Below are 13,359 nucleotides of genomic sequence, written 5' to 3'. Positions count from 1 at the left end.
TAAAGTTTATATCAACATGACAAATGATAGTGAACTGGACATGTCTGCATTAAAAAGTGTTTATTTCGTGCATCATTTTAAAGCAGCTCCTCCTCATACAGATGATACTGACTAATCCCTTTTGAATCAAAGTGCATAAGAAAGTGTCCCTTCAGCCTCCCTCCACTCGTCAACATGACGATGAAAATATATGTAGTCAAAAATAATAACAAGTGTGTGTTAATGTCGTTCAAGTACAGCAAAAAGTGGAAAAAAATCTAAAACTTGGCTGGTTTTCACTTTTTACAAAGCTGTAGTCACACATTGACAAATGTTTGAAAACTGATGTCGAACTCGATTGACGGTGGGCTTTCTCCTCAGCTCTCTGAATGAAGACAATTGACTTTGCAGCTTTGGCTCGCAGCCATTTGAAACATGTGAGGAGGTGAAACGGTCAAAGCGCTGAGTCTGATCCTGAGAATTTAAAGTGCTAAACTCAGACAAACCTGAAATAACAAAACAGACGGCTGAACCCCACTGACAAAAAGCCGAGGACAGTTGTTTCTGTGTGTGTATGTGTGTGTGGGTGTGTGTGTGTGGGTGTGTGTGCGTGCAGGTTACAGTTCACTTTGATATGAGAAGCTTCTGACGGGCTAAACTGACAGAACTGAAACATAAACAAAACTTCATTACGAGATCATGCACATACAGTTTAACATAATGCATATTAAATTATCTTTGGAGAGTCACGCAGTCATCAACTTTGTACAAATATTCGCTGCTTGAGAGTCGAAGAGGTGTGCGGTGTTCAGCTGCAATGATTAAATAAGCAGCAATTTTTTTTATAATCAATTAATCACTTGAGTCATTTTAAAATAAAAATGCCAAATATTCCTCAGTTCCAGCTTGTGCCTGGTGAGAGTACATTCAGTATCTTTGGATTTTGGATCGTTGGTCAAAAATAGTCAATCTGATCACATCACGCTAGATGTTTTCTGACATTTTATGGACCAAATGATCAATTCATTGAGAAAAAAACACCAGACTAATCAATAACACAGCAACATGTTACAGCAGCCTTTATCACAACGTTAAACTAAGTTGTCAGTAGCTCTAGGATAAACAAGCAGGTGTTTACTTCCTGTTTTTATAGTTTTATATGTTAAATAATTATAAATAATGCATAAAGGATGGGTGTTAATTAAGGTTAATTACATTTCCAGTGCACAGACAGTATCTAGTTGATGTTACCACACTGGAATAAATTCAGTTTGTGTTTTTCCAGCTGCTTCTGTGACATCTGAGGATGAACGTGGTCGATGGTCACTTGTCACTTTCTTGGTCATTTCTTTTCCCTGAGATCCTAAAATTCACACAAAAGATTATAACTATCTGAACCACTTTGTTCACAGCACTAATAACTTTCTAACCTTGCTTAAAGTCAAGTCTTGGACACCTCGAACAACAGTTAACACAGAGATAAGCTCCTGACAGCAAACTGACCCTGAATTCACTGATTCACGAGAAACTACAGTGATGTGAATACTCAAATAAACTGATCGCTGCCATTGAAGTAAAACAACAGCATCTTTAAATGATGAATAATGTCTTATGAGCTTTGTGCAGATTTCTGGGTCACCTGCTGTGTGTGGCTTCGTAGTAGCTGCTCTCCTCCAGCAGCTCCTCGATGATCCCCTGAAAAGGAGCATTTGTAGAGGAAATCACGTCATTGGTCGCCGACAGACGCTCAGTGTGACCATGAGGCCGAAGATAAAGAGTTTTGTTAATTTACTCATTTGTGATTATTTGAAAGGAATAGTTCAATATGTTTGGGGAAATACTAAAATCCAATTTCTTTCCAAGAGTTGGATGAGGAGATCTATACCACTTTCATTTCTGTGTGCATGGTGAATAAAAATGATAGTTAGCTTAGCTTAGCATAAAGAATGGATGCAGATGGAAACAGCTAGCCTGGCTCTGTACAAATGTAACAAAATCTGCCTAGCAACAGCTCTACAACTCAATAAGTCACACTTATATCGTCTTTGTTTAATCCAACAAAAACTGAAGCATGTAAATAAGAAGGTATGTGCTGGAGCTATTTCTTGTCTGGAACCTGTGGCTAGCTGTTTCCCTCTGCTTCCAGCCTTTGTGCTAAGCTAAGTTAACATATCCTGGCTGTAGCTTAACATTCAATAGACAGAGATGATATCAATATCTTCTCATCTTAGCATAATGTTGATCTCTTCCTTTAAAGAATCACTAATGACAAAATGCCATATAAATTAATCAATCAGTCGATACAAACTGACAGTCTGTGTTCTACAGATGTTAAATAATGAACATCTGGTATTGACAAAAATCCAGATCACCATCTCAGAGAACCTGACCTGCATCTGCTGATAGGTGACTCCATCTTTGAGGTTTCCATCACCTGTTAGACACAAAAAGAAAAAACAGATGCACGTTGTTGGCATTAAAATTTAATCATCCAGCTGTGAATCTGCAACATTTAAGGCCAGGGGGCACTAATCTTGATTTTAACTGACCAGAATCGGCCTGATGACGATCGAGCAAATCACTGAATGCCAAAAATACGTCAATAATTTCCTTTTAGTTTGAGTAAGAGGAGCGCCATCACAGATCCTGCAGTGTTTGATGTCTTTTACTGGCCGTATAAGGCGAAGCTGTGGCAGGGGTAACTCTTACCTGTGCTGTCAGCAGCGTGGGGGTCTCCTGTGAAGCGGTGGACCAGAGGAAACCAGTCTGAGCTAGCTGAGTCTAACTCCATCAGGTCTGGAGAAGCCTGGAGGAGCTACAGGGGAAAACAGGAAGGAGGTTCTCACTTTGTTTACATACTGTAGAAAAAATGATTGGGGTGGGGGGTTAACTTTATGCATTTATGACTTACAATAAAAACCTGTATCTCAGAATGATATAACAGAATTTAGATGGTACAGTTTGTTTCAACATCGATAATTAAAAGAGGAAGAACATTAAAATGTAGGATTATGTGCCCCAGTTTAAACATTAATGTTATCTTTGTCTAATAATAAACGTGGATATGAATTACATCATCAACTCTGTGGCCTGATACGTGTGACAGACAAATAAACCAATTACGTGCCCAGTTGCAATAAATCTTGAAAGAAAAAAAAAATGTGACCACATTAGCAGATTAATCGATTAGTTAGCCGAAAGATAAATGACTTTGTTTCTGCTGTGCTGGTCGGACAAAACAAGCCCTCGGACCTGCAGGTTGAGGTGCACAAACCTTGCTGAGCTCCTCCTTCAGCCTGCATGGATCGCTGCCGCAGTGGAACAGAGACTTTTTAAATCTTTCAATCGCCCGTCGTCTGACGTTGTGGTGCGGCGCTGGTGGAAGCTAGACGTGACGACAAGTTAATATCACCGTTTCATATTCGCACTCAGTCCTGAGTCAGCTTCAGGCGCTTTTAAGCTTCTCATATATTAGTAACAGAGGTGATGAAACCTTCCTTACACGTGACTGTGACCCTGTTAAGATTCAGTTCAGGTTTTTAGGCCCAGGATCGGTAGATTTGGGCTGATGAGACGTTAAACTGAACTCTGATGAGGTGATGCGGTTTGAGAAGGTTGTATTACTGTACCTGAGTGATGTAAATGATTTTGTGCAGCTGCACCAGGAGCCTCTGAATGGGATCGTCAATCTGCCGGAGCTTCTTCTGGGAGACGCAGATCCCGGCTGACACTGAGGTCAGAGCAAAACCAAACACACACACTGACTGAGGCTAAATAAACAGGACACACACACACTTCACACACAAGACCTGCTCTTTGGGTTGTTTCGTGTGTGTGTAATCTAGTCATATTCAATCAAGCCAATGGGTGTCAGGTGGAAAAGGTACCTGGTCTTGGTTTAATCTTTGCAGCAGCTTGATCCACACTGAGAAGAAAGGCAAATTAAAGACTGTGTCAGATTCGATTAAACTGTTTGTGCATCAGCAAACATCCATTTCCAGACAGCTGCTTTTCACTAAAGGATAAAGGATGACACTGACCGCACAGAAATACTGCTGGTACTGCGAGACTTTTCACTTACCCAGACAGGAAGTGTTCAGGTGTAACACAGGCGCTGGACTTTAATCCTTTGATCACACAACACAGTGGATTAACCAGTGTGAAGAACTTAAGCCACGAGCATTAACAAGAGAAAAAGAGTCACTTCTGGTTTTAACAGAGCAGCCTTGTTACTGCGTGACTGCAGACTGCCTCTTCGTGTTTACAGTGAAGAGGTTGAGTCATTTGTCATGAAACAACAACATGTTAGAGAACTGACCGCAGAGTTTTCCTCTGAAGGCAGCGGGGTTGATGTTGGGATCGTGAGCTTCAACATCACCGTCTGAGGCATCATCTAAAAATGCACATTCCTAATTACAATATGTGATCATTTTGATTTCAGATCTCTCCCAGTCTGTTAAATTCTGACCTTGAGTAACATTCTGCTCGCTGTGGTTCGAACAGCAGGCTGGAGAGAAGCGCGGCGTTGGAGGTTCAGTATTCATCGAGGATTTTTCCTACAAAAAGTGCAGCACTTATTTTAAAACTCCCCACAGGACACAAACTAAAACTGTTATTTCCAAATTTCATATTTAATCACAGAAGCAGTTCTTCATTACCTCTTGTACAACATCTAAAATCTAAATTGTCCTCAAATACATCCTTTCGATTTACCTGAGACAGGTTTAAGTGACAGCAGTTCGTCCTGCTTTTGTGTCTTTCAAGGAAGTACTTCTGCGCACGCTTCCTGTCTCTCTCTGCTCGTCTTTCCAGTGCATTCTGGGAAGCGTAGAGGCCGTCCATCAGCCTCATCATGAGGTCAGAGATCCTGGAGCTGACGGCCACAATGTCGGGCCGCTGGTCTGCATCTGGACTCAAACACCTGACAGGATGTAAAGCAGTACTGTGTGAATACGTTACAGGGAGGAGCGGCTTTAATATCAAACTGCTTTTAATCTATAAGAATAAAAACACACAATTATACTACAAATATACGTGATTCTGCAGGTCAAGTTCAGTATAGGATTCAGGATTCAGAGTAACTAACGGACCTGCAGCTGCGGCAAGACATCAATATCAGTCATTTCAAAATAAAAGCCTCACCATCTGATCATGTCTGTGACTCTCTCTGAGAAAGCTCCGTCAATCGGCTCATAGGCGGCCTTGACAATCTATCAGCACAGAGGACGAAGCAAAGAACAATAACAGATGACTGTATGTTTGTGTGTGTGTGTGTGTGAGTGTGTTGTGTGTGTGCACGTGTGTGTTGTGTGTAACCTTGCTGGCTAGTGACAGCATGTTACTGCTGTAGAAGGGAGGCTGTAAAGCGGCCATCTGGTAGAGGATGCAGCCCAAAGCCCAGACGTCAGCTTTCTCTCCATACGGCTCATTCTTCACCACCTCTGGACTGACACACACACACACACACACACACACACACACACACACACACACACACAAATGTTTGTACGCCTTATGAGAAACGCCCCAATATCCACAGTAGGCATTTTTTAGTTGTATTTTCCCAGATTTTGAGATATCTAACCCAAGTACAATAGAGGATAATCAGCATGTGCAGATCTGATTGGACCTACCACTACCAAAGAAATAGTCCCCATGAAACACTGCTCAGAATGAATTTCCTCACCAGGAGTACAGGATGGTGCCGACCACCGACGTTAGCTTGCTGTTCTCCTGTTTCTGCTTAGCTAGACCGAAGTCAGCTACAGGTGGAAGAAAGACACAGGTTCAGCTTTTATAATGAGACAGGACAGGAGGAGGCTGTGGCCGGAGACCTGTCGACACTCACTGATGGTGACTTTGTCCTTTTCCCCCAGCATGATGTTGTTTGGCGTGAGGTCGCGGTGGACGATTCTCTTTTCTTTGTGCAGGTAACGCAACGCCAGGCACATCTGTTGGAATAAATCGATCATTAATAAAGTTATTGGAAGACTAAGACGTTTCCATTCAGCCAGAATGTCTCTCTGCTCGAGAAATGGAGATTATTTACATTCATATTTTAGATTATTGGCAATGAGCACAGAAACAGACCAGACTGAATTCCCTCAACCTCAAACCATTTACTCAAGTACTGCACTTAAGTACAATTTGGAAGTACTTAATGAGTAGTCATTCTTTATGCTACTTTCTATTTCTACTTCACTACATGTCAGAGACACACTGCACTTTTACTTCAATACATACATTAAAAAACATATGATGAACTTGAATACAATACAAAGCCGTGTTAAAGACTCTGTGGCGCCCAGCCTTTGTTACTCGTGACCCCTCACAGAAAATGTCTAATTCTATCAGATGTCTATGAGTTATTAGCAGTAACCCACTGAGACTAATTGTTAAAATTAGTTAAAGCTAGCTCCACCTGTTGTAGCTACAGAAGAACGCTGCATCATCAGTCTAATGATTTAATATACTTACATCGTGATATTTCAGCAAGAGGCATTTTTTCTGTAAAATGACTACTGACTACTGTCTTTCTAAAGACGTGTTTTGGGTCATCAGAATTAAAATAATACCAATAACTTACCAAGTAGAGATTTGCTTCCCAAAGAAGATGACGTTCAGGAGTTGTTACCTGTATGAAAATACTCCAGATTCTGTCCTCTGTGAACTGCTGCTGCTTCTCCTTCAGAGAGTTCAAGTGTTCGGCCAGCGGCACTCCCTCGATCAGCTCCATCACGATGTACAGCCGGTCGCCTGAGATGAACAGTGTCATTAAGGTGTGCAGCTTTGAAGTTTTGTTATAATCCTTCCTCACAATAGCTGGGGGCTAAAAGAGGCAGTAGAATAATCCTCACCTTCCAAAAATGTCTTGTAATATTTGACAATGTTTGGGTGTGTCATCTATAGAAGGAGAACAAAGGAGCACATGAAGAACTCAAAATATGGCCGTTCAGAATTAAATTTGAGTGGTTGAAATTGAAACTTCGTGCCTGCTCTTTGATGATCGTGAGCTCTGAGATGATTTTCTCCACATTACTGTCTCTGGACTTCTTGTCTTTGCCAAACACCGGGTTATGCAGGTTCACCTCCTTCAGAGCCAGGAGGCTCTGGCCACTCTGCTTTCGCACCTGCAATCAAGATCATCATATTTACTGGAGCCAATGACACTTGATGTGAACCACCTGATGCATGAGGTCACGAAGAAGAAGAAATGACTCAAACTAACAGTGCTGACTGCAGACGCTGGTACCTTAAAGACGCTCCCAAAGGCCCCGGTGCCCAGATGGTCCAGTATGGAGTAACCACTGATGACCTTAAGGGGAGGCCGGTTCTGGTCCACAGCCTCGATGCTCTCCCTCAAACTGTCCAGTTCTTCATCCTGCATCACAAAACACACAGCACTCCTTTCATTTACAAGATAAAGAATCCTCCTTGTCACTCAACATCGTTCTGTTTTATTTATGAACATTTCTTTTCATTTTACAGCCCAAAGCCAGCTGAATAAACAGATGAATCCATTTAGAAGCTGCTCTCTTACAGTGTAGAGTGAAGCTTTGGTTTGCAGCCCCTCATAGGCCGTGAGGTCCCGTACGTAGTGTCCAACATCAATAAACAACTCAAAAAGGTCTGTGGGAAAGAGCCTGAAATGGATAAAGGATTACATAACGGCACTGGAGAGCATTTGTTCCAAAGAAGACATCCAGCAGTAGCCAAAGTGAAATGGCGTATGCGTGACATGAACTTAAGATTACATATATACAAAATATAAGCAGGAAACATCACCTCTTAAACAGATGTCTGTTTCTTTCCACGCTAAAGAGAAACCGGAGGGTCCGAAATGCATAGCACTGCCAATATGCAAACAAATTTACATTTACATTTTCTGGTAGCTGCACTATCTTATTGTTTACATTATAATGTGATTTGATACATATATGAAGTCAGATACCTGTAAAGATGTGACCTTTGGTCCAGAGTTTTGCGGTAAAATCAGCTTTGCGATTATATAAACCCCATTTTCCTACGAACAGAACGTCAGGATTAATTAATTGAGTGTTTTTAAATGTTTTATGTCGTCATTTGATATAAAGGTGGACTTTGCACTCATTCTTTCCCATCTTCTCAGCTGTCCTGCTCTGTGACTAAAGACTTTTCCTTACCTGCACAATGTGGTGAGCAGATGTATCGTCCAGACTAAGCTCAGTCAGAACTGTGCAGCAGGCTGGAAAAAGGATTAAAGGTGATATGACTTAATTTAAGGACATATAAATGCAATCAGTCCAATGAACAGCTGTGAACATTAACAACTCACTACCCAAACCGCAGGAAGAACAGAGACTGGAAACACTGATGCCTTTAGACCATAAAACTCAAGGTTTCTCTGTAATTATTGGGACAGCAACAAAAAAAATTATGTTGTTGACCCAAATTAGTGTCTTTAGACTTTCAGTAACAGAATATTTCCAACCATTTCCTCCACAATCATAGATTAAGTGAGTGACGTCTCAGTGGTCTGGATTCTCACTTCAGGAAAAGGCTGTTTACATTCACAGCAGCTGATAAGACTCCTCTGGGAGAAGAATTTACTGTGCAGTGAAAGCACACGTAAAACTTAACTGGCCTTTTTCACCATCTCACATTACCAACAGCACAACATTTTACTGAGTGCTTCGAACTCTGAAGAAACCCTGCAGACAGTGCGATATTTCAGGTGCAGCATGTGCTAAGTTGTGTAGCCCCTGACCCGACTGCAGGGCCGCGGTGTTGTCCACCTCCTCCTGCGGGCTCAGCTCCTCCCTGATGTGCTCTCTCTGGAGGCGGCCGGCTGCATTGGCGCTGGAGAGCGTCTCAATGGACGAGCGGTCCGAGATGTACTGCCTGTCACTGGAAGAGATATTTTGCATTGTTCTAAATTATGTAAAGAATGGCACTTCTTTGTCAACTGTTTTTTGCCTGAAACTGAAGCTTAATCAGTGAAATGTCTTGTGATTCTCAGATGCAATTGCATCATTAGCTGTTAAATACTGGGAGGAAAATCTGATTGTGTTTCAGGCTGGTGGGAGCTTTGAGGGCCAGAAAGCTCAGCAACTACAAGTCGACATCCTGCAAATAGATCATTATGAGGAAGTACAAACCTGAACCTTTTTCATTTTGCAAATACTCTAATGTACTACAGCAAGTTACTGTTGTACTTGTTGTAATTAAGTTGGGGGACTCACATGAGACAGACTGAAAAAAGAAGAGTGGTGAAAATTGATGCTGCAGAGGCTGAGATATGCTAACTCTTATAAGGGTCAAGCTCTTCTTTTTAAAATCTGTCCTTTGTGAGTCGTCTTAATTTATAGAAGTGCAATATTAAATCTCTGAAGTGATCCTTTAAGTCCACAAATCATGTCAGTGTGGCAGAAAAGTACCTTTGGTCAGTGAGTTTGCAGGGAACTAAAGTACAGATGGGTAACAAACACAAAAGTTTGTTGTTGAACACTAAGTCAGTGAATAAAGGGGCTGATTTAACTTTAACTACAGCTGAACATGATGATGTAACATGAATATCAATAATTACTGAGTCTCGCAAACCTGTTGAGCAGCCGGAGAAGCTGCTGCACCCCGCCCCAGCTCCGAATCTCCGTCCTGGTGTCAGGGTCCTCGCAGAGCTGGACCAGGACCCAGGCGACGCTCCACAGCAGCTTCAGGTGTTGGCTGTACAGCAGGCTCAGCAGCACTGGCAGACCCTCCAGCTCCCTCACCTGGTCCCTCACCTGCCGCACCGGGGACAGCAGCCTCAGCAGCTCCGCGCTCATTCTGGAGGAAGCATCGGGCTCAGTCCAGCTTTGCTTGTTTTCATGCTTTTATTGTGAATTGGTTGTTTTAAATACCATAAATTGCTTTAAAGTGCTGTGGAAATTAAGATTATTAGTTTACGATCCAGTAGCCAAAGGGTCACATGTTCAGTATGTCTGTGTACTTTCAGATAAGACGACATGAGACAGGATGCAGCAACTTCATTTGTTTGTCTTTTTTTGTATTTGTATTTTATCAGCACTAATGAATGAAGGTTCCCCCAACTTAGAAACAACATTTTATCTGACAGCCACAAACACATCACCAAAGAAGCGATTTCTAACCTCTTTGACAGCAGGTCATATTCCTGCAGTATCACAAGCAGCTTCTCCACTATCAACAGCTCTCCAATCTCCTCCCTGCATTCTGGGCTGCAGAAAAAAAGAGCTTGCAACAGATGAAATCATAAATGTATTTAATGCTTTAAATAAACTATATGCCTACCTCTCAGCCAAAGTGGTGAGTGCCAGCAGGGCGCCCAGCAGCACACTGCTGTCTGACGTGGAGAGGAGCTTCACCAGGGTCTAGAAATACTTTTCTTCATTAGACACCCAGAGTCTTTTTCCCCAAAGTTCAATCAGTGTATAAGAATTTGTGATGTACGAGACCATGATGCCACAAGAAAAGAATCACTGTCGTGCATCTCACAAAGAGAGGGTACACGATTTGGTATCTCTCTACAAGCGTTCTCATTATTTGCAAATATTTGCACCCCGGAAGCTGCAATCTTCATTATCACCCAAAAGCAACAATACTGACAGTTGTGCTATTCTCAGAGCTACCAAAGAGCTTCACGTGTAAATTCTGTCATGTGGGTGACACTACAGGAGAAGCTGTTAATAGCTAAAGGGTCTGTACAAGATCAATGTGTGTGATGAATTTTATTGTGATCTGTCATTTAGTTTATGAGATATCTCAGACAACCTTATCACAGCTTCTGACTTACTCTGTGGGCGCCGCTCTCGATGACCCAGACCCTCTGACTCTCAACGGCAGACAGCTTCTGAAACACGTCTGCAGAGCAATCAGCAAATGAGGACGTACTCAAGGCTCACTTATCAGTGTCTTGATATTGTCTTGAGATTACTCACAGGTCATTGTGACCAGTTTCTGGACAGCAAACGCCCGTTCACCACAAGATGTGTACATGGCAGCGACAGACTCCATATACTGAAAGAGAAACAGATCACATGAGATGTATGTGGATAAATCACAAAACAAAGCCTGTTTAGGCATGTGAGAAAAAGAAGTATTTACCCTGGCAAGTAAATTTACGCCTTGCAGTTGATGGAGGATTCTCTAAAAGACAGCAGAGTTAAAAGAGACATTTATGCAGTGGAAGTGTTCATAAAGTACATAATAATGTACTCAAAATGTTGAATTTGTACCTGATGGTGGGGATCTCTGATCAATAATCGCAGGCAGATCAGAACTCTTAGGACAGACTCAGGCAGTGCATGGTCAAGCCATTCACTTTGGAAGGAGTAAATGTTGTCAGTAATGTTGTTCTTGTGTGAGAAAAAAGAAGAAATGTTCAGTATTTTACCTGCAGAGTCGGTTCTTGACCAAAGCTGTGAGGATGTCAGAGAACAGTGCATGCAGTGGGTGGCTGCTGAAGCATCTTTGGTCTCTGTATGTGATGCTGAAAAGTCAATGTATTTATAATTAGGTTCTAAAATGATGCAGACTGTATTTAATTCTATAAAGAAAATGCTAATGTCAAAATGAATGTTCAGCCACAAAAATCACAATTCACTCACTCATTCTGTAATTCTATCCTCCAAAACTATTGAGTGTGGCACGCTCCCTTTATCAACTTCAAGATGCAAAGGGGGCAAATGGTTTAAGATTTATAATTCTTAACTCAAAGTATAAGTGAAAAAAAGGATTGTTTTGTATCCATAATCTATAACAAAACTCAAATATCATATCAGGTCTGATAAAACCCAGTCCTGGCTACATACAGTACCCACTACACAGATGATTATTAGTGCAGATAATATGGAACATAAGTAGGTAAATAGTGAACTTTTGGATACATGGTGCAGTTATGCATTTCCATATCTGGACGTGGACATGTTATCTTCACTACTTTAGGAAAAGGTTTGAATGGACATATAGCAGCTTATTCACTGTGTGTCTTGTGATCCCATGAGTTTAATTAAAGTTTGAGAGACAATAGTTTGAAAACCTGAATTTTTCCAGTAGGGAGGCCTCACTGGAGATGTCGCTCTCACTCCTGTGTCTGTAGGCGTCTTTTGGAGGATGCGGGCCTTGTGATCTGCCGGCTCCACTGCTGTGGGCTTTGCTGTGACTCAGCGCCGCCACCTGCAACACGCAGAGTCTCAGACCACAACATGCACACAGAGCTGCAGAGATATGAGCTGGTTTGTATCAAAATGTCTAGACACACTGCCTCAGAGTGGCTCAGTTGTTGTTGTTCACCTCCTGTCTGGGGCTGCTTTTGACAAGCAGCGACTGAAGCCTCCTGAGATCATGAGATGCCCTAGAAAAGAAAATCCTGATTCAGTTTTGCCATATCAGGGAAAATCATTTAAACATTTGTAACAGACTGTTAAATGACCCAGCTTACTTGCTCTGGATTCCTCTGGATTTCAGGGGCAATTTTTCTGCTTGCCTCCCTTTTTTTTCAGCTTTCCCCTTTGTTTCCATGAGTTAATCTGTGGCTCAGCTTCAAACAGTTTGGCACATTGTGACAGCTAGCTTGCTTAACTCAGGCATTCAGAAAACCTACAGAAGAAACATAGACAGTTTCTGTGACAAGGGGGCTAGCTAGACTATTTTTGTTTGTCTTAAGGAAGCAGTTGAACTGCTGTGTCAGTTTAAAAAAGACAAGTCAAACGCCTCTTACCCTTCCTCCAGCTGGCAGCAGACAATTGATTTGGACGGCTAAACACGACTTTTGCTTCATTTAATAGCCTTTGTCGGTTATATAGGCGACATCATTTTTATTCTTGAAACAGCAGACGCCCCTGTGTTAGCAAATAAGAAAAAACAATGCTCAGTTTCTTTGCATTTTTAACCAATCCAAGACAGCAGTATTCGAGCGTCTTGGTTGCCATGGATTCAACAGACGCTTTCGCATTCCGTCACCAGAGTATTTTGACCCTGGAATGTCGTGGAGCAACAGGACATACACACGAACACAAACTCACACACACATATTGTGTATAAAATACCACTAATAATTTAATTTGGCAATACCAGCAAATGAGTTATAGACTCTTATATTTACTAATTCAACTAATCCTTTGTGAACAAATCTAGCCCCATCCTTATTTAATTAAACCGTACGATGAAGGAGACAGAGTGGGAGGTTTAATTACTTTAGCATGTTCAAAAAGAAAATTGTTCCACATAAAAACCTTCTTGCTCTAATGTTTAGTTATCGCGAGAATACATAGAGTCTGAAAGGAATCAAAAGTTATCGCGAGGCTGGAGTGTTCCTCCCTTTGTGATTCACGTAGTATTTACGTTAGTTTTTTGACGTAGAGTCATTGAGCGCGAGAGGCGTTG

At 41.7% G+C, this 13,359-nt stretch overlaps 1 protein-coding gene across 1 annotated transcript; it reads right to left on the bottom strand.

Moving 5' to 3' along the window:
• Positions 1-1,272: 1,272 nt before the first annotated feature.
• Positions 1,273-12,495, bottom strand: nek10 (NIMA-related kinase 10). Its single transcript, XM_041942271.1, has 35 exons — positions 12,416-12,495; positions 12,268-12,328; positions 12,014-12,150; positions 11,369-11,464; positions 11,211-11,295; positions 11,080-11,121; positions 10,914-10,992; positions 10,769-10,836; positions 10,267-10,346; positions 10,107-10,193; positions 9,559-9,783; positions 8,726-8,865; positions 8,142-8,203; positions 7,931-8,002; positions 7,765-7,829; positions 7,520-7,622; positions 7,232-7,360; positions 6,972-7,109; positions 6,837-6,882; positions 6,614-6,735; positions 5,828-5,930; positions 5,666-5,741; positions 5,296-5,425; positions 5,122-5,189; positions 4,693-4,900; positions 4,448-4,535; positions 4,298-4,372; positions 4,061-4,106; positions 3,867-3,904; positions 3,609-3,709; positions 3,254-3,364; positions 2,689-2,794; positions 2,370-2,413; positions 1,619-1,674; positions 1,273-1,342 (listed from the first exon to the last, which is right to left on the bottom strand). The coding sequence occupies exons 1-35, from the start codon at positions 12,493-12,495 to the stop codon at positions 1,303-1,305; spliced, it is 3,207 nt and encodes a 1,068-aa protein (XP_041798205.1). The 3' UTR covers positions 1,273-1,302.
• Between the last annotated feature and the right edge of the window lie 864 nt (positions 12,496-13,359).

The sequence above is a fragment of the Chelmon rostratus genome, chromosome 8, assembly GCF_017976325.1.
Source record: "Chelmon rostratus isolate fCheRos1 chromosome 8, fCheRos1.pri, whole genome shotgun sequence".
Taxonomy (NCBI): Eukaryota; Metazoa; Chordata; class Actinopteri; order Chaetodontiformes; family Chaetodontidae; genus Chelmon; species Chelmon rostratus.
The sequence above is the reverse complement of the archived record's forward strand: the minus strand, read 5'-3'. Positions and strand labels throughout refer to the sequence as shown.